The sequence below is a fragment of the Somniosus microcephalus genome, chromosome 24 (genome assembly GCF_052327205.1).
Source record: "Somniosus microcephalus isolate GS21.2 chromosome 24, FLI_Smic_1.0, whole genome shotgun sequence".
In the NCBI taxonomy this organism is placed as follows: Eukaryota; Metazoa; Chordata; class Chondrichthyes; order Squaliformes; family Somniosidae; genus Somniosus; species Somniosus microcephalus.
Genome location: NC_141010.1, coordinates 6,352,425 through 6,373,400, shown reverse-complemented (window position 1 = coordinate 6,373,400; position 20,976 = coordinate 6,352,425). Strand labels below are relative to the sequence as shown.

The following is a 20,976-nucleotide window of genomic DNA, read 5'->3' as shown; positions in this document are numbered from 1 at the left end:
CCGCTGTGCTCGCTGGCCTACATTGGCTTTCGGTCCGGCAATGTCTCGAATTAAAAATTCTTATCCTTGTGCTCAAATCTCTCTGTGGCCTCGCCCTTCTCTATCTCTGTTACTTCCTCCAGCCCCACAACCAATCTTCCCATTTTCTCGGGACATTCTGTGCAGCCGGCTCACCGGCTTTTCAATGCAAAAAAACGTGCATGCGCAGTATTTTGAATGGGCCGCGCACCCCCCAAAAATAAGAGGGAACGTTGTCTACAGCCCTCCGAGATCTCGGCGCTCCTCCAATTCCGGCCTCTTGTGCATCCCCCACTCCCTTCGCTCCACCATTGGTGGCCGTGCCTTCAGCTGCCTTGGGCCCCGGGAGCATGGCATTCCCTCCCTAAGCCTCACCACCACTTTCTCCTCCTTTAAGATGCTCCTTCAAACCTACCTCTTTGACCAAGTATCTCCTTATGTGAAATAACAACAGAAAATGCTGGAAATACTCAGCAGGCCAGGCAGCATCCGTGGAGAGAGAAACAGAGTTAACATTTCAGGTCTGGGACCCTTCATCAGAACTGGAAAAAGCTGGAGATGTAACAGATATTAAGCAGGTGCAGAGACGGGGGGAGGGGGGGGTTTAGGAGAGAAGGAAGAAATAGAAAGAATATCCTGTACTTTTGTAAGAGGCAGGAAAGATAAAATGTAGCAAATGGGAATGGCAAAAATCATACTGCATGAAAAATGGGGGCAGGGATAATTATCTGAAATTGTTGAACTCAATGATGAGTCCGGCAGGCTGCAAAGTGCCCAATCGAAAGATGAGGTGCTGTTTCTCGAGCTTACGTTGAGCTTCATTGGAACAATGCAATAGGCCGAGGACAGAGAGATCAGAGTGGGAGTGAAGCGGTGAATTAAAGTGACAGGCGACCGGAAGCTCAGGGTCACCCGTACGCAGATTTGGGAGACCAAATGCAGATTGGGCGACCGCTTTGCGGAACACCTCCGTTCAGTCCGTACGGGTGACCCTGAGCTTCCGGTCGCCTGTCACTTTAATTCACCGCTTCACTCCCACTCTGATCTCTCGGGCTATTGCATTGTTCCAATGAAGCTCAACGTAAGCTCGAGGAACAGCACCTCATCTTTCGATTGGGCACTTTGCAGCCTGCCGGACTCAACATTGAGTTCAACAATTTCAGATAATTATCCCTGCCCCCATTTTTCATGCAGTATGATTTTTGCCATTCCCATTTGCAACATTTTATCTTTCCTGCCTCTTACAAAAGTACAGGATATTCTTTCTATTTCTTCCTCCCCTCCTAAACCCCCCCCCCCTCCCTGTCTCTGCACCTGCTTAATATCTGTTACATCTCCAGCTTTTTCCAGTTCTGATGAAGGGTCCCAGACCTGAAACGTTAACTCTGTTTCTCTCTCCACGGATGCTGCCCTGGCCTGCTGAGTATTTCCAGCATTTTCTGTTGTTATTTCAGATTTCCAGCATCCGCAGTATTTTGCAATTATATCTCCTTACGTGGCTCGGTGTCAAATCCTGCGAAACTACCTTAAAGGCGTGAAATAAATGCAAATTGCTGCTGTTCCTTTCAAGTAAAGCAGCCAGAGTTTTCAAATACAAAGGACTTCCTGCATAATTTGCATCCTTTTGGCATGCAAGAGAAAACATTTTGCTGAACATTTGCCACGAAGACAGTGTCCCTTTAAAGAGGATAATTTCGCTCGCCGAGTCTGAGACGGCTGGATCTGCCAATTCCGGTTTTATTAAGTGGTGCATTTTGCATCGGATCGTTTGCAGACACACCTGCAAATACACGAGGGCCCAACACTGAGTGAGCAGCACTTAAAAAAAATTAATATCGAACCCAGCTTGCTGCCAAGGTTAGTGACTGTTGCAGTCCTTAACCCTCTCGCGCCCTTTTAAAAATAGATCTCTATTTCCTTTACTTTTCTCGCAATATACACACAAAAAAAGTAACCACTGTTCTTTTCCGTTTGCACCAGCTCCGGACACACGGAACCTGAACCATGGCCATCCCCGAGGAAATAAGGAGACTTTTGGAAGGTAACATAATAATCTTGAGTCTTTAATTCATGTTCTAATCATTCTCCGGAACAGAGAGACCGAGCGCTCCTACTTGTATCTCTTCAACTAGAAACAATCTTCACCTTGATGGGGGGCGAAAGGCTGACTTCTTGTTTAATAATTTATTTTTTCGAGGGGGAGGGGGCGGTCTAATTTATGACTTGAGAGAGACAAACACGTTTTTTTTGGTTGGGTTTAAACTTTCTACCTTGGCTTTCCTCGTCCCTTGCCTTCCGGAAACACGGTGTAAATGTTTTTTTTTAAAAGAAGAAATTCAACCGAGTGTTTTTCTTTCACCTTTTGTGTGTTGATGCTGGGTGAAAATTGTCATTAAAATGGTCCCAACAGGGTCACTATTCAATGCTGATAGTTTGACCAAGTCGCATGGGCTCTCGTATTGGGGGCACGACCAAATCCATCACCAACAGGATTGTTGGTTGTGTAGTTACCACACTGCACATACCCTAGAGATATTAAAATTCTTATCCTCCTTTTCAAACCCCTTCATGGCCTCGCCCCTTGACTCTGTGTGCCCGCCTCCCCCCTGTGCCCTCCTCCAGTCCAAGAACCCTCTGAGATCGCTGCTCTCCTTCTGGCGCCTCGCGCATCCCCCAGTTTTCTTCATTCTACCATATTTGGATGTGCCTTCAGCTGCCTAGGCCCAAAGCTCTGGAATCCCCTCCACTTTGCAACCCTCCTTTAAATCTACCTCTTTGACCAAGCTTTTGGTCACCTGCTCTATTGGGGACACGGTTGGCAATCAATATTTTCTGCCTCGGTATAAGTTTTCAAACTGGGGCCAGCAATCAACGAGGACATCCCTACAACAACTTGCATTTATATAGTACCTTTTTAATGTAGTAAAATGCCCCAAAGTGCTTCACAGGAGCAACACTGAGTCACATGAGATATTAGGACAGGTGAACAAAAGATTGGTCAAAAAGGAGGGTAGCAAGGCGGAGGAAATTCCAGAACTTGGGCCCAGGCAGCTGAAGGCACGGACACCGATAGTGGAGCGAAGAAAATTGGTGATGCGCAAGAGACCAGGACTGGAGGAGAGCAGTGATCTCGGAGGGTTCTTGGACTGAAGGAGGTTACATAGGTGGGGAGGGGTGAGGCCATGGAGGGGATTGAAAACAAGGATAAAAATTTAATATCCCTAGGGTATGTGCAGTGTGGTAACTACACAGTGGAATCCTGTTTGGTGATGGATTTGGCCAGTAGCCCAAATGGTTAATTGATCACCAGTTGGAGAGGCATTTGCCTGATGAATGTCCCCTTGTAAAGGCTGAGTTCGGAGGCCCTACATTTTGCTAGACAATGATACTAAATGTGACCTACTTAATCTGGTGTCAAATTTGCACAGGTGCGATTGTGAAAAGGCATGTTTGCATAGAATCATACAGCACAGAAGGCGGCCATTCGGCCCTTCGTGCCTGTGCCGGCTCTTTGAAAGAGCTCTCCAATTGGTCCCACTCCCCTCTGCTCTTCCCCCATAGCCCTGCAAACATTTCCTTTTCAAGTATTTATCCAATTCCCTTTTGAAAGTTACTATCGCCCTTTCAGGCAGCGCATTCCAGATCACAACAACATTCTGCATTTATATATTTTTTTAAAGTAACGTAAAAGCAGGTGATAACATGATCAGAGATCGGCTATTACCATTGCGTATGTGTCCTTCCACTATATCTGCTTGGAGTCCCTGATTGACTTGGTGGGGTCTGTGCAATGGCATGGATGTTGTCCCATGGGCACAGTGGTGCAAGAGTTCTGTATTCTATGCTTTGTTATTGGTTGACTTATTGAGATATTCTGTTGCTGTCTACTAGCTTTGTTTACCTTTTGGGTAGTTGACCTTTTACTTTTCTGAAGTTGAGAAAGGGATTGTCCATGGGATGGTGTCAGTATTTAGAGGATTTCCCCACACTGAAGTCTGAACATTTCCCTTGTGGGCTATTGAATCAGTCCAATCGCCAGACGATTCTATATTTTTGAACATAAAGAAAAGCCGTGGATGCTGGAAATATGCAGCAGGTCAGTTGCTCTGAAAGAGAATGATGGGCTAATGTTTTAAGAGCAAACCTTGATCAGAATTCATCTGAAGCATTAGCTAAATGGTGTTTTATAACTATCCTAAGTCAGATGATGCGCTCTTTTTAAATTAATGGGACCATTTCCTCAAGTAGTACACAATGTATTATTCTGCTGCCAAGGGGACAACATTACTATAAGTATACACATGTTCAGGTTAGTCAGAGTCTAATCGGCTATCGTGCTGAAGACTTGTGCTCCAGAACTAGCCGCGCCTCTAGCCAAGCTGTTTCAGTACAGCTACAACTATCAGTCTACTCTCAATCATCAGCAAAGTGATGGAAGGTGTCATCGACAGTGCTATCAAGCGGCACTTACTCACCAATAACCTGCTCACTGATGCCCAGTTTGGGTTCTGCCAAGATCACTTCACTCCTGACCTCATTACAGCCTTGGTCCAAACATGGGCAAAGGAGCTGAATTCCAGAGGTGAGGTGAGAGTGACTGCCCTTGACATCAAAGCAGTATTTGACTGAGTGTGGCATCAAGGAGCCCGAGTAAAACTAAAGTCAGTGGGAATCGGGGGGGAAAACGCTCCACTGGCTGGAGTCATACCTAGCACAAAGGAAGATGGTTGTGGTGGTTGAAGGTCAACCATCACAGCCCCATGACATTGCTGCAGGAGTTCCTCAGGGCAGTGTCCTAGGTCCAAACATCTTCAGCTGCTTCACCAATGACCTTCCCTCCAACATAAGGTCAGAAATGGGGATGCTCGCTGATGACTGCACAGTGTTCAGCGCCATTCACAACTCCTCAGATAATGAAGCAGTCCATGCCCACATGCAACAACACCTGGATGACGTTCAGGCATGGTCTGATAAGTGGCAGGTAACATTTGGGCCACAGAAGTGCCAGGCAATGACTATCTCCAACAAGCGAGAGTCTAACCACCTCCCCTTGACATTCAACGGCATTACCATTGCCAAATCCCCCACCATCAACATCCTGGGGGTCACCATTGACCAGAAACTTAACTGGACCAGCCACATAAATACTATGGCAATAAGAGCAGGTCAGAGGCTGGGTATTCTGTGGCGAGTGTCTCACCTCCTGACTCCCCAAAGCCTTTCCACCATCTACAAGGCACAAGTAAGGAGTGTGATGGAATACTCTCCACTTGCCTGGATGAGTGCAGCTCCAACCACACTCGAGAAGCTCGACACCATCCAGGACAAAGCAGCCCATTTGATTGGCACCCCATCCACCACCTTAAACATTCACTCCCTCCACCACCGGCGTACCGTGGCTACAGTGTGTACTATCTACAAGATGCACTGCAGCAACTCACCAAGGCATCTTCGGCAGCACTTCCCAAACCTGTGACCTCTTCCACCGAGAAGGACAAGGGCAGTAGGCGCATGGGAACACCACCACCTCCAAGTTACACACCATCCTGACCTAGAAGTATATCGCCGATCCTTCATCGTCGCTGGGTCAAAATTCTGGAACTCCCTACCGAACAGCACTGGGAGTACCTTCACCACACGGATTGCAGCGGTTCAAGAAGGCGGCTCACCACCACCTTCTCAAGGGCAACTAGGGATTGGCAATAAATGCTGGCCTTGCCAGCGACGCCCAGATCCCATAAGCGAATAAAAAAAAACGCAGGCTGATGCTAGAGTACATAGGACCAGGATTCAGCCCTTCAAGCCTGTTCCACCATTCAGTTAAATCATGGTTGATCTGTATCTTATTTACCCACCTTGGTACCGTAACCCTAAACCTAATCTCAGTTTTGACATTTTTAATTGACCCTTGGCCTCAGCAGCTTTGTTGGGGGGAGAGTTCCAGATTTCCACAACCCTTTGTGAAGAAGTGCTTCCTGACATCACCCCTGAATGGCCTGGCTCTAATTTTAAGGTTCTGCCCCCTTGTTCTGGACTCTCCCACCAGAGAGAATAGTTTCTCTCTATCTCCCCAATCAAATCCTTTAATCATCTTAAACACTTTAATTAAACCATCCCTTAATCTCTGTATTCAAGGGAATACAAGCCCAGTCTGTGCAACCTGTCCTCGTATTTTAACCCTTTTAGCCCTGGTATCATTTTGGTGAATCTGCGCTGCTCCCCCTCCAAGGCCAATATATCCTTCCTGAGGTGCGGGGCCCAGAACTGAATGCAGTTACTTCAGATGGAGTCTAACCAGAGCTCTACAGCTGAAGCATCACTTCAGCCCCTTTTGTATTCCTGCCCCCTAGAAATAAAGACTAACATTCCACAATTACATTTTTTGTATCTGCCACTACTTTGCTGTTTGCAGATTGGAAGATGCTTGTAAAGGGGATGGGGGGGAAAGCATGAAATGATTGCCTTTTATAACTTCTGATACTTTGAATCATGAAGTGCGGAGTAATATGTGACGAGCAGGTGTCCGGTGGAGTTGATCAGTCTGGAATATGAGTCTGATATTTAGCACGTTCTCATTCCGACAAGGTGTCCAGGGGGAAGATTGGGGAGCACAGTGGATGCAGAAATTTAAAATTGGGGTGTTGCCTGCTTACTGGCAACCGGGAACACAGTTGGGGTAATTTTCACTTTGACTGTTTGGGTAGTAAGCTGGCGGAGAGGATGGTCTGCCTGATAAAGAACCAACTTCATTTCCAAAGTCAATCGGTGTGACAGGCACATTGGCACTAATGCATTCTGGGAGTTGTAGTGAACAAGTGTGACACGCTGAGCACCTGCTATTTGGCTTTAACCTCTTCAATGAGGCACAACCCGAGTCCCAGGCATTGAACATGGGGACAGGCCTCTGACATGTTCATTTAAGAAAGAAATTGCATTCACAACCTCAGGATGTCCCAAAGCATACTTCTGAAGTGTAGGCCACTGGAGGGGGGAAAGACTTGTATTTATATCGCGCCTTTCACGACCTCTGGTCATCCTAAAGTACCTTACAGCCAATTAAGTGTTTTTGAAGTGTAGTCACTGTTGTAATATAGGAAACGCGGCCCCAATTTGCACATAGCAAGCTCCCACAAACAGCAATGTGATAATCACCCACCCAATCATCTGTTTTAGATGTTGATTGAGGGATAAATATTGGCCAGGACACCAGGAAGAACTCCCCTGCTCCTCTTTGCTATAGTGCTTTGGGATCTTTTACGTCCACCTGAGAGGGGAGACGGGGCCTCGGTTTAACATCTCCTCATCTGAAAGACGGAACCTCTGACGGCGCAGCGCTCCCTCAGCACTGAACTGGAGCGTCAGCCTGGATTATGTGCTCAAGTCTCGAGTGGGACTTGAACCCACGACCTTCTGACTCGGAGGCAAGAGTGCTGCCCACTGAGCCATGACTGACTGTTGTAATGTAGGAGACCTGGCAGCCAATCTGCGCACAGCAAGCTCCCACAAAAAGCATACACGATTCAAATACACAGCACAAGTATCGGTATGTTTTAATGGTGCTATTAAATTACTTATTGGTTACTTAATTATTGATTCTCTTGTGTTACAAACTTTTTATTACTGCCTTATGAGGTGAGTGACAAAATGGAAAAAAAGTTTGTGGAAAAACTTCAATTGATTTTATTGGGTCCCATTCTCCTTGCTTTTGATTCATTGGCAGGTGTTTAGTTGCTGCTAATTTTGATTGATGTTTCCTGCATCATTAATGGTGTTTCATTAATATTACATTTCCTACCTGTTGTGACAAATTGTTGTCCATGAAAATTGAGCCAAATCAGATACACGTGTCATGGAAATAGATTTTTCTTTAGTGACTAGTACGATGACTCGTGTGATTTGGAAAAAAAAAACGTAATCTGCAGATACTATCTTGTAGTGTTTGTGGTAATTCAGGGGCTATGTGCTTTTTTTGTTGACAGGAAACTCGCCAGAATGTTTTGAAGTGTTGGTGATGTTCTGTCTCAATCTGCCTAAAGAAGTGAGGGAAGTTTCCAGCTGGTTACTGTAACGACTACTTGTGCAGTTGGAGTATGCTCCACATGCTGGCTACTTCATCTAAACACTTATTTTAGAGTAGTGGGGGTGAGCTGAGTGCTTGCTGACTGTACGGCAAGAGGCTCGGTGGGCTGAGGGAGCAGAACACCGGCATTTAATTTAAACCTAACACTGATCAAATCTCTCTGCCTTCATGTAAGTTGCTTAGTGACTTAGCCTCTCTTTTTTGTTTCTTTATCTTGCTTTCATTATGACTGACAATTTGTATCCCTCGTCCATTTTGTGCACTTTCTCATTTAATTATGCACTCGTAATGTGTCACTCATCTAATTTTTCATACACCTACATTCTCTTTCTCCTTCCTTCCCTCCCTCCCCAATGCAGGCACACACCCACCAACACATCCCTCAACCAACAACTAAAAACAGATGATCTGATCACTTTTATTGCTTGCTGTGTGCTAACTGGTTGCTGTGTTTCCTACACTACAGCAGTGACTGCACTTTGAAAGAAGTACTTCATTGGCTGTAAAGCGCGTGACATCCTGAGGTTGTGAAAGGCGCTATAGAAATGCGGGTCTGTCTGTTCCCTCCACTGTTTTGTGGCGTGGGTGGGTGCTGGCCTAACAACATGGCGGGGGTGAAGGGTTAAGGATATCCTGGCCATATGCTGTCAGTCTGGTTCTTGGCCTGAAGCCAGTTCCTAGCACTAAATGTAGTGACCAATGCTGTATTTACCCGATATAATAATTTTCAGAGCTCTAATTAATTGGACATTTACTGTGGGATAACCCAGGTGATCTAATTAGCTTCTCGAGCAGCAAGGTTCGCAAGAGGTGACGTAATCAGCCTGCTCTGCTTATCTGCGACGTTTTCAAGTTCGCTGCGTTTTTTTAAAAAAACTTTCTACAAGAATAAATAGCAAAGAAAGACTTGCATTTATATAGTGCCTATCACAACTTCAGGAATGTTCCAAAGCGCTTTACAACCAATGACATACTTTTTTGAAGTGTAGTCACTGTTGTAATATAGGAAACGCAGCAGCCAATTTGCGCACAGCAAGATCCCACAAACAGCAATGTGGCAATCACCAGATGTTGGTTGAGGGATAAATATTGGCCAGGACACCGGGGAGAACTCCCCTGCTCCTCTTCAAAATCATGCCATGGGATCTTTTACGTCCACCTCATCCGAAAGACGGTACCTCCAACAGTGCAGCACTCCCTCAGTACTGCACTGGGAGTGTCGGCCTGAATTTTTGTGCTGAAATCTCTGGAGTGGGACTTGAACTCATGACCTTTTGACTCCGAGGTGAACTTATTTCACAATCAATACATTATTTTTCCAATAATTACCACAACTGCACTCCTCTCTTTTTCCCCCCCCTGCCCTCTGCAATGTCTCTCTCTCTCTCTCTCTCTCTGCAATTCCTATGTTGGCCCACAAAGTCCAAATCAATTCCACAAATTGAACTAAAGATGTGTGTGTGTGTGGCTGGGGAGGGGTGGGCTACAGGATATATTCCAAACCACATTAAAGCCTCTGAATAAAGAGCTGTCAACAAGGATATACTGTATTGGGTAGGAGATGTTTATATTCTATGCTAATAAGAGAATATGCAGACATTGGCAGTTGGTCAATGCCTTTTTTGAAGTTTTCCTACAACAATGCTACCTTGATGGTTCTGGCATGAGAATAATGGAGTAGATATCTGTCTTTTATCACCTGGGCATTGAGTAGGAAGAAAATTCTGGATGGGCAGTTTGCATGCCCCTAACAGAATCTGCCCAACTTTACTTCCCTGAATTTCAGCGGAAGGAAAATTGGGTGGGTTCTATTAAGAGTGTGCGATCCTCGTATAAAAGCTGCAGCCACTTGGGCTGGCCATTCTGATCATTGTTGGAGAGAGTTGCTGACCTTCTGTTGGACAGTAATTTTCTCATTGAGCCTTCGGAGACACTGGCACTGGCTGCTTGAGGGCCCGGCTCCCGAGCTGGTGATGCAGCATCTGAAAGCAGGGAGGTGGAAGAGTGGCTTTAGCAAAAGGACAGCTTGGCAGCAAGGGATGCCAGATTGCGGCAAGGCTATGACATGGGTCCACAGTGAGAAGGCATGCTGGCAGGGGGAACAAGTGGAAGGAGACAGTTGTAAAAGGTGAGAACCTTACCATCGCTGTCGACAATGGGGTCGGCAGCTGCAGTGGTTACAGGACCACTCTGACGTCCTCCAAGAATCTGGTGGACTCTCTCCTCGAGATCCGTGAGAGTGACCACTTGTGGAGGTCCTCCACCGGTGCGAAGCTGGTCTTTGCCAATCCTCGCCAGCTTGGACTGCAGGGGAAAGGAGGGGAAGTTATGTTACATGATGCCCTGAGTGATCATCTCATGCCCCCCGTGGTGGAAGAGCCCTTACATGACGCCTTGAGTCAAATGTGCATGTGTGTGCCCAGAAAGGGCCATGGGTGCTTGCTGGCAGATGGCCAATGGGGCACAGCCCACCCTGTAGCCATAAAGTCAGGTGCAAATGAAGGGATGCAGAAGTTTGCAGAAACAACACTCACCCTCACGATCCGAGTGAGGTCGTTGAATTTCTTTCTGCATTGGACAGGGCTCCTGGTCACCATGCTGCTGGAGATGACCCTCTGGCATACATCCCTCCAAGCTCGTCGGTAGTCCTTATGATTCGGCCTCCTGCCATTGTCTGGGTAGAGAACATCTCGCCGGCGCTCCACTGCGGCCACCAATTGCTCCAGAGCCTCATTGGTGAAGCGCTCTGCTCTCTGTCTCACCTTCTCCATCTGGTCCAAGTTTTTAGCGCCAGAGAAGGGCCTGCGCCGATTCTGAGGCCTGCAAGGCGCAGAGTGTGGATGCTGAAGCTGACTGACCCACCCCTTTAAGAGCTGGCCGGCGCCTGGAAGTCTCGTGGTCATCGGTAATTGAGAGCACCTGCGCTGCGCCCGTCCGCTCCGATATTGGGTTGCGCCGGAAATTTAGCGCCTTAGTAGTCCCGTGTAACGCCTGAATTCGCGCCTCAATCACCTTTAGGGGCGATGCAACCCAATATCGCGCCAGGTGGCGATAAGTTGCATCTGGCTATAAACTTTGCGCTGCGCCAATTCTAACGCCCCAAGCGGGGCTATACCCAATTTCTAGGCCAAGGTATCTAACTTTTTTCAGCTACACTTAGCTCAAGCTAGTATTGACACGGTTTAGCAAAAAAAAGTCGCTAAATACATTTTCCCTATTTGATGTAGAATGAAGGCTCTCACAGAAGGGACCCCAGCAGACAATAGTTGAGCATAGAAACATAGAAGATAGGAGTAGGCCATTCAGCCCCTCGAGCCTGCTCTGCCATTCAATGAGATCATGGCTGATCATCCAAACTCAGTACCCTGTCCCTACCTTCTCCCCATATCCCTTGATCCCTTTAGCCTTAAGAAATATATCTAACTCCTTCTTGAATATATTTAATGAATTGGCCTCAACTGCCTTCTGTGGTAGAGAATTCCACAGGTTCACCACTCTCTGGGTGAAGAAATTCCTCCTCATCTCTGTCCTAAATGGCTTACCCCTTATCCTTAGACTGTGACCCCTGGTTCTGAACTCCCCAACCATCGGGAACATCCTTCCTGCATCTAGTCTGTCTAGTCCTGTTAGAATTTTATAAGTTTCAATGAGATCCCCTCATTCTTCTAAACTCCAGTGAGTACAAGCCCAATCGACTCAATCTCTCCTCATACGTCATTCCTGCCATCCCAGGTATCAGTCTAGTGAATCTTCGCTGCACTCCCTCCATGGCAAGAACATCCTTCCTCAGATAAGGCGACCAAAACTGCACACAATACTCAAGGTGTGGTCTCACCAAGGCCCTGTACAACTGCAGCAAGACATCCTTGTTCCTGTACTCAAACCCTCTCGCTACGAAGGCCAACATACCATTTGCCGCCTTAACCGCCTGCTGCACCTGCATGCTTGCCTTCAGCGACTGGTGCACAAGGACACCCAGGTCTCGTTGCACTTCCCCTTCTCCCAATCTATTGCCGTTCAGATAATAATCTGTCTTCCTGTTTTTGCCACCAAAGTGGATAACCTCGCATTTATCCACATTGGGCAGATGCATGGCAGATGCAGTATAATCACCCAACCTGTCCAAATCATACTGGAGTTTCTCGGCATCCTCCTCACAGCACACACGCCCACTCAGCTTTGTGTCATCTGCAAACTCGGAGATATTACATCTAGTTCCCTCGTCTAGGTCATTTATATATATATATATATTGTGAAATAGCTGGGGTCCTAGGACCGATCACTGCGGTACCCCACTAGTCACTGCCTGCCACTCAGGAAAAAGACCCGTTTATTCCAACTCTTTGCTTCCTGTCTGCCAACCAGTTCTCTATCCAATTCAGTACCCTGCCCCCAATCCCATGTGCCTTAACTTTACACGCTAATCTCTTATGCGGGACCTTATCGAAAGCCTTCTGAAAGTCCAAATACACCACATCCACTGGTTCTCCCTTATCTATTCTACCAGTTACATCCTCAAAAAATTCCAGTAGATTAGTCAAGCACGATTTACCTTTTGTAAATCCATGTTGACTTTGTCCGATCTTATCGCTGTTTTCCAAGTGTTCTGCTATTACATCTTTTATAATGGACTCTAGCATTTTCCCCACTACTGACGTCGGGCTTACCGGTCTATAATTCCCCGTTTTCTCTCTACCACCTTTTTTGAACAGTGGGGTAACATTAGCTACCCTCCAATCCATGGGAACTGTTCCAGAGTCTATAGAATTTTGGAAGATGACCAGCAATGCATCTACTATTTCTAGGGCCACTTCCTTAAGTACCCTAGGATGTAGATTATCAGGCCCTGGGGATTTATCGGCCTTCAATCCCGTCAATTTCCCTAACACCATTTCCCTACAAATACTGATTTCATTCAGTTCCTCCCTCTCATTAGACCCTATGTTCCCCGACATCTCTGGGAGGTTATTTGTGTCCTCCTTTGTGAAGACAGAACCAAAGTATGTATTTAATTGGTTTGCCATTTCTTTGTTCCCCATTATAAATTCCCCTGATTCTGACTGCAAGCGACCTACCCTTGACTTCACCAATCTTTTTCTCTTCACATATCTATAGAAACTTTTACAGTCAGTTTTTATGTTCGCTGCAAGCTTACTCTCATACTCTATTTTCCCCCTCTTAATTAATCCCTTTGTCCTCCTTTGCTGAATCCTAAAATGCTCCCAATCCTCAGGTTTACTGCTTTTTCTGGCCAATTTATATGTCCTCTCCTTGGATCTTATGCTATCCCTAATTTCCCTTGTTAGCCACGGTTGAGTCACCTTTTTTGTTTTTATGCTAAACTGGGATGAACAAATTCTGTAGTTCATCCATGCGATCTTTGAATGTTTGCCATTGCCTATCCACCGTCAACCCTTTGAGTAACATTCCCCAATCAATCCTACCCAACTCGCGCCTCATACCATCGTAGTTTCCTTTATTTAAATTCAGGACCCTTGTCTCTGAGTCAACTACTTCACTCTCCATCTTAATGAAGAATTCGATCATATTATGATCGCTCCGCCCCAAGGGTCCTCGCACAACAAGATTGCTAATTAATCCTTTCTCATTACATAATACCCAGTCTAAGATGGCCTGGTCTCTAGTTGGTTCCTCGACATATTGGTCCAGGAAACCATCCCGTATACACTCCAGGAATTCCTCCTCCACAGTATTGTTACTAATTTGGTTAGCCCAATTTGTATGTAGATTAAAGTCACCCATGATAACTGCTGTGCTCTTATTGCACGCGTCTCTAATTTCTCGTTTAATGCCATCCCCAACCTCCATTACTGTTTGGGGGTCTGTATACCACTCCCACTAACGTTTTCTGCCCCTTGGTATTTCTCAGTTCTACCCATACAGATTCCACATCATCAGAGCTAATGTCCTTCCTTACAATTGTGTTAATCCCCTCTTTAACCAGCAATGCTACCACACCTCCTTTTCCTTTTTGCCTGTCTTTCCTGAATATTGAATACCCCTGGATGTTGAGTTCCCAGCCTTGGTCACCCTGGAGCCATGTTTCCGTAATCCCAATCATATCACATCCGTTTACCTCTTTGCACAGCTAATTCATCCACCTTATTACGAATGCTCCTCGCATTAAGACACAAAGCCTTCAGGCTTGTTTTTTTAACACACTTAGACCTTTTAGAATTATTATTTACTGTGGCCATGTTTGATTTAAACCCTTGATTTCTCTGACTGCCACCTTTGCTTTTCTCCTTCCTGTCTTTTGCTTCTATCCTTGTTTCCCTGTCCTCTGTCTCCCTGCTCAGGTTCCCAACCCCCTGCCATTTTAGTTTAAACCCTCCCCCAGAGCACTAGCAAACACTCCCCCGAGGACATCGGTCCCGGTCCTGCCCAGGTGCAAACCGTCCAGTTTGTACTGGTCCCACCTCCCCCAGAACCGGTTCCAATGTCCCAGGAATTTGAATCCCTCCCCCTTGCACCATTCCTCTAGCCACGTATTCATCTGAAATATCCTTCTATTTCTACTCTGACTAGCACGTGTCACTAGTAGCAATCCTGAGATTACTACCTTTTGAGGTCCTATTTTTTAATTTACCTCCTAACTCCCTATATTCAGCTTTTAGGACCTCATCCCATTTTTTGCCTATATCGTTGGAACTTATATGCACCACGACAACTGGCTGTTCACCCTCCCCTTCTAAAATGCTCTGCAGCCGCTCTGAGACATCCTTGACCCTTGCACCAGGGAGGCAACATACCATCCTGGAGTCTCGTTTGCGGCCGCAGAAACGCCTATCTATTCCCCTTACAACAGAATCCCCTATTACTATAGCTCTACCCCTCTTTTTCCTCCCGTCCTGTGCAGCAGAACCACCCATGGTGCCAGGAAGTTGGCTGCTGCGGCCTTCCCCCGATAAGCCCTCCTCCCCAACAATATCCAAAGCGGTATATTTGTTTGAGAGGGGGATGGTCACAGGGGACCCCTGCACTACCTGCCTATGCCTACTACTCTGCCTGGCGGTCACCCATTCCCTTCCTGCCTGTGCAGCCTTTACCCGCGGTGAGACCAACTCATTAAACGTGCTTTCCACGATGTCCTCAGCATCGCAAATGCTCCAGTATGTATCCATTCGCAGCTCCAGCGCTGCAGTGCGGTCTGCCAGTAGCTGCAGCTCGATACACTTCCCGCACACATGGTCGTCAGGGACACGGGAAGTGTCCCTGATTTCCCACATAGTGCAGGAGGAGCATACCACGGTGCCGAGCTGTACTGCCATGACTTACCCTTTAATTAATTTAAATTAAATCAAATCAATCCTACCAATTACACTATAATTAAATGATATACTCAAGGGCCCTTGTTTACCAGCAGTCCCCGCTACACAACAGAGACCTTAGAAACTATAAACCACAAAATTTACGTTTGGAAAAAATAAATACTCACCAACCAATCACTTACTTGCTTTCTGGTGACGGCACACTTCAATTACTATTTACTTCTCTCTCTCCTCTCGCAGGTCCGCTTCTCCTGCTCTCGGAGCTCGGTTTGGGTCCGCCTCTCCTGCTCTCGGAGCTCGGTTTAAATCAGCCTCTCCTCTCGCAGGTCTGCCTCTCCCGCTCTCGGAGCTCGGTTTGGGTCCGCCTCTCCCGCTCTTGGAGCTCGGTTTAAATCAGCCTCTCCCGCCTCTCCTCTCGCAGGTCCACCTCTCCCGCTATTGGAGCTCGGTTTAACTCGGCCTCTCCCGCCTCTCCTCTCGCAGGTCCGCAGGTACGTGAGGGCCCCTAATTGTAGACTGTGTCTTCCCACCTCAATCCATTCCTCCCACTGGCAAAGTTAACAGGTAGTGGTGGTGGGCTGGCTTCGGTTACTTGTGGGCTCGCTTGCCTGCGCTTTCAGCCATCGACCCAGTTAAAAAATCTCTGCCCAATGCCCGAACTCTACCCGCTAGCCCCCAGCTATGCGGCGAAATCTCCAGGCAGGCTCTCGCAATCTTCTCGGCAGCCTTCGCAGTGCCAAGCTTGGGGAGTCCTCACAATTCCAAACTCCCGGGAGTCTCTGCCTTTTCAGCACGCACTCCTCACCTCTTTATCCCATCAGTCTCTGACCTGCAGACCTGCGTTTTGAAACGAGGCAATGGGCCAGCATCTAAACCACTCTGCTGGTCTCCTTCCATGTTTTTAACACGGCTCTGTTCATACTTGGCGTTCACACAGCTTGGTTTACGAAAGAAATATTGTGCCTGGATAAATATTTATTCCTGCAATCTTCAGCTAAAAATAAAACTGATTTGCAAATCTTTGTACTGGAGCCATTTCATCATTCCTTCCACAACTTGGTCCAAAAAATACATAACACTGAATAAAAACACATTATTTTTGAAAAGTAATTTGTATACATTGGGAGAATTCTCTCAAGTGGCTTGACTGTGCTTAGTGAAGTGAACATTAAGTATTTGGCAAGTGCACGGGATATAAATGTTTTAATGTGCTTGGATCAGGAACACTTTCCTGTTGAGGTGAATGGCAAGGGGTTTGAGCCATTGGAATTCTGTGCAATTGGAGTGAATGGGAAGGGGCTTGGGTCCATTGGGATTCTATACAATAGTGAATGGGAAGGGGCTTGGGATTCTATACAGGGGGAGTATGAAATAAAAATGGAAAATGCTGGAAATGCACCACGGCGAGTGGGGGGCCGGGGGAGAGCAACAAGACTTGCATTTCTATAGCTCCTTTCACGACCACCGGACATCCCAAAACGCTTTACAGCCAATGAAGTACTTTTTGAAGTGTAGTCACTATTGTAATGTGGGAATACTATAATGTCAATTGCCAACATATGTAAAGCGAAAAGACCAATTGACATTTTGGGTGTATGCCCTTCGCCAGAATCTAGTATTCAAACCACTTGGAAGTGTAAATGGATACTAAACAGCCGAGTGCAAGATGTTGTTTTTATATTGTGATTTACTGTCGTCTATGGGTTAACTCTCCCTCTGAAGTTTGTCAATCTTTATTGGGACAAGAACAGAGCCACATAGACCAGGCGGTTGTGGATTCAGTCCCTTGTTTGTGCTGAGCTTAGCTATTCTCGGCGTTGAGGTCAAGAGTTTCCCTGAGGTGAGGAGGGGAAGCAGCCAGAGTTCCATGTCCGATCCCTGTCCAGTGACTGCTGCTGGGGTGAATGGAGGGTGAGGATGCAATCGTCCTCTGTTGCAGCGTCCGCCATGGTTGAATAACCTGATGACTCCCTGTGTAGGTTCATGTGTAAATTATGTCACTTGGGTAAGGTATTACATAGGATGCACGGCACAGAAACAGGCCATTCGGCCCAACCAGTCCATGCCGGTGTTTATGCTCCACATGAGCCTCCTCCCGTAACTTGTGAACATGAACTTCCTGATATCCGTCCTAAATTTACCCTTTAATAGTTTGAATCAGTGTCCTCTAGCTCTACTCTCACAGTTTAAAGTAATATTCTGGTTAATTTTTTTTATAGCCTTAACAATCTTATTTACCTCTAAGATCATTTCTCAGACACCTTTTTATAGGCTGAAAAGCCCAAATCTCCAGTCTTTCCTGATAATTCAGACCCTTGACACTGTGGATCAGTCTTGTGGCTCTTCTCTGCACTGACCCCAGCACTTGCATGACTCCCTTACTACTTGGTGACCAGAACTGGGCAACTCACGGTGCAGTCTGACCAGAGAACTATAAAGGTCGATTATATTCTCTGGCATTTGTTTTACTGTTTTGGAAAGTAGTTCAACATCCTGTTGGGTTTATCTGCATTGGTTGGATATGTTTAACCTCGAATATACAAAGAATCCAATGTCTCGTTTAGCTTCATCTTCAGCTATTACAGCACTGTTCATGGAAAACACATGTTGTGATTTTTCCTTCCTACCTATCTCACTTTTCTGCATTAAACTTGATGCCATTGTTCTGCCCGCTCTCACATTTTGTCCAACTCATTCTGTAGTTTCAGAGCTACCTCCTCTGATTCCAGGGCCCCTTCTAGTTTGGTATCATCTGCAATGTGACCAGTTGCATTCTCTCCACACTGTAATAAGAACACTCCTACCCGTGCTGAGCTGCCTGCTGTCAGCTGGGGAAGATGGGGAGCTGCTACCATTGCCCTCAGCGGGCAAGAATTCCTTTGGTCACGATGCGGGGTAATGTTGTAAACCCTTTTTGTGAAGGCTTCTTCTGCTCATCAACAGGATTCTTTCAGATTGTGCTGATAAATTTTGCCACAAAGAACAGAGGAAATTGTCAACGAAAATGTTTACACCATCATTACATGAAAGAAGGAAAGACTTGCATTTATAAAAGATTGAGGTTGCAAGAGGATTTGAGTACAGGAGCAATGATGTCTTACTACAGTTATATAGGGCCTTGGTGAGACCACACCTGGAGTACTGTGTGCAATTTTGTTCTCCTTACCTAAGAAAGGATACGCTTGCCATAGAGGGGAGTGCAGCGAAGGTTCACCAGACAGATTCCTGGGATGGAAGGACTGTCGTATGAGGAGAGATTGGGTCAACTAGGCCTGTATTTACTAGAGTTTAGAAGATTGAGAGGGGATCTCATTGAAACGTATAAAATTCTGACAGGGCTAGACAGACTGAATTCAGGGAGGTTGCTTCCCCTGGCTGGAGTGTCTAGAACAAGGGGTCACAGACTCAGGATACGGGGTAGGACATTTAGGACTGAGATGAGAAGAAATTTCTTCACTCAAATGGTGGTGAACCTGTGGCATTCTCTACCTGTGGAGGCCAAGTCACCGAATATATTTAAGAAGGAGATAGATAGATTTCTAGACATCAAGGGCTATGGGGAGAGAGCGGTATTATGGTATTGAGAGAGGATCAGCCATGATCATACTGAATGGCGGAGCAGGCTCGAAGGGCCGAATGGCCTACTCCTCCTATTTTTCTCTGTTTCTAGGATGTCCCAAAGCCAATGAAGTCCTTTTGAAACGTGGTCACTGTTGTAATATAGGAAACCCGTCGAACCCCCTCTGCTTCTCCATTTCCCTGCTCCACCTTTTATGATCAGAACTGTCTCACTTTTTCTTCTTTCTTAGGCAGTCCCTTGGAATCGAGGATGACTTGCTTCCACACTAAAAATGAGTTCTCGGGTGACTGATGAGTCCAATGTGGGACCTACAGTCTGTGTCACAGGTGGGGCAGACGGTGGTTGAAGGGGCGGGTGGGTGGGGTGCTTGGGTTGATGTGCGCTCCTTCCGCTGCTTGTGCTTGGCTTCCGCTTGCTCCTGGCGAAGAGACTCGAGGTGTTCGGCGCCTTCCCAGGTGCTTCTCCTCCACTTTGTGCGGTCTTGGGCCAGGGATTTCCAGGTGTCGGTGGGGATGTTGCACTTTTTCAAGGAGGCTTTGAGGGTGTCCTTGAAGCGTTTCCTCTGCCCACCTGGGGCTCTCTTGCCGTGTCGGAGTTCTGAGTAGAGCGCTTGTTTTGGGAGTCTCGTATTGGGCATGCGGACGATGTGGCCCATCCATCAGAGCTGATCGAGCATGGTCAAAGCTTCGATGCTGGGGATGTTGGCCTGAGCAAGAACACTGACATTGGTGCGCCTATCCTGCCAATGGATTTGCAGGATTTTACGGAGGCAGTGTTGGTGGTACCTCTCCAGTGCTTTGAGGTGCCTGCTGTACATGGTTCACGTCTCTGAAGCATACAGGAGGGCGGGTATCACTACTGCTCTGTAGACCGTGAGCTTGGTGACGGGTTTGAGGTCCTGGTCTTCAAACACTCTTCCTCAGGCGACCAAAGACTGCACTGACACACTGAAGGTGGTGTTGGACTTAGTCATCGACGTCTGCCCTTGTTGACAGTAGGCTCCCGAGGTATGGAAAGTGGTCCACATTGTCCAAGGCCTCGTCATGGATTTTGATAATTGGGGAGCAGTACTGTGTGGCGGGGCAGGTTGGTAGAGGACATTTGTCTTACGGATGTTTAGTGTAAGGCCCATGCTCTCGTACGCTTTGGTGAAGGTGTTGATGATGGTTTGGAGTTCGACCTCAGAGTGTGCGCAGACACAAGCGTCGTCTGCGTACTGTAATTCAATGACAGAGGATGGGACGACCTTGGATCTGGACTGGAGGTTGAACAGTTTCCCATTTGTTCTGTGAATTAGCTCCACTCCAGCGGGGAGCTTACTGAGGGTGACATGGAGCATTGCAGCCAGGAAGATCGAGAAGAGCGTTGGTGTGATGGCACAGCCTTGCTTGACCTCTGTCCGTATGTGAATTGGGTCTGTGATGGATCCATTGGTCAGGATCACGGCTTGCATGTCATCGTGAAGCAGGCGGACGATGGTGACAAACTTTTGAGGGCAGCCGAATTTGAGGAGGACACTCCATAATCCGTCACGGTTGACAGTGTCGAAGGTCTTTGTGAGGTCAAATAAGGCCATGTACAGTGGTGCTGTTCCCCGCATTTCTCTTGTAGTTGACGCGCGGTGAAGATCATGTCCATTGTGCCCCTTAGTGGGCGGAATCCGCATTCTGACTCTGGGAGGAGGTCTTCAGCCACTGGGAGAAGGCGATTTAGGAGGATTCTTGCGATGACTTTCCCTGTGGCAGACAGCAGGGAGACTCCTCTGTAATTACCGCAATCAGACTTGTCACCTTTCTTGAAGATGGTCACGATTACGCCGTCTGAGATCCCCTGGCATGCTCTCCACTTTCCAAATAAGAGAAATTAGTTCATGTTTTTGTGCCAGTAGTGCTTCTCCGCCATGTTTTAGCACCTTGGTGGGGATTCCATCTGCTCCTGAGGCCTTGTTGTTCTTCAGTTGTCGGATGGCCTTTTCAACCTTATGCTGGGCTGGGGTTGTGCTGAGG

At 46.9% G+C, this 20,976-nt stretch overlaps 1 protein-coding gene across 1 annotated transcript in view; it reads left to right on the top strand.

Moving 5' to 3' along the window:
* Positions 1 to 1,394: 1,394 nt before the first annotated feature.
* The window catches only part of skap1 (src kinase associated phosphoprotein 1), a 504,878-nt gene continuing 485,296 nt past the window's right edge, over positions 1,395 to 20,976 (top strand). Inside the window, exons 1-2 of the mRNA XM_085966146.1 lie at positions 1,395 to 1,875; positions 1,999 to 2,059. Of these exons, the coding sequence (XP_085822272.1) occupies positions 2,023 to 2,059 (37 nt within the window). The 5' untranslated portion in view covers positions 1,395 to 1,875; positions 1,999 to 2,022. The remainder of the gene's footprint in view (positions 1,876 to 1,998; positions 2,060 to 20,976) is intronic.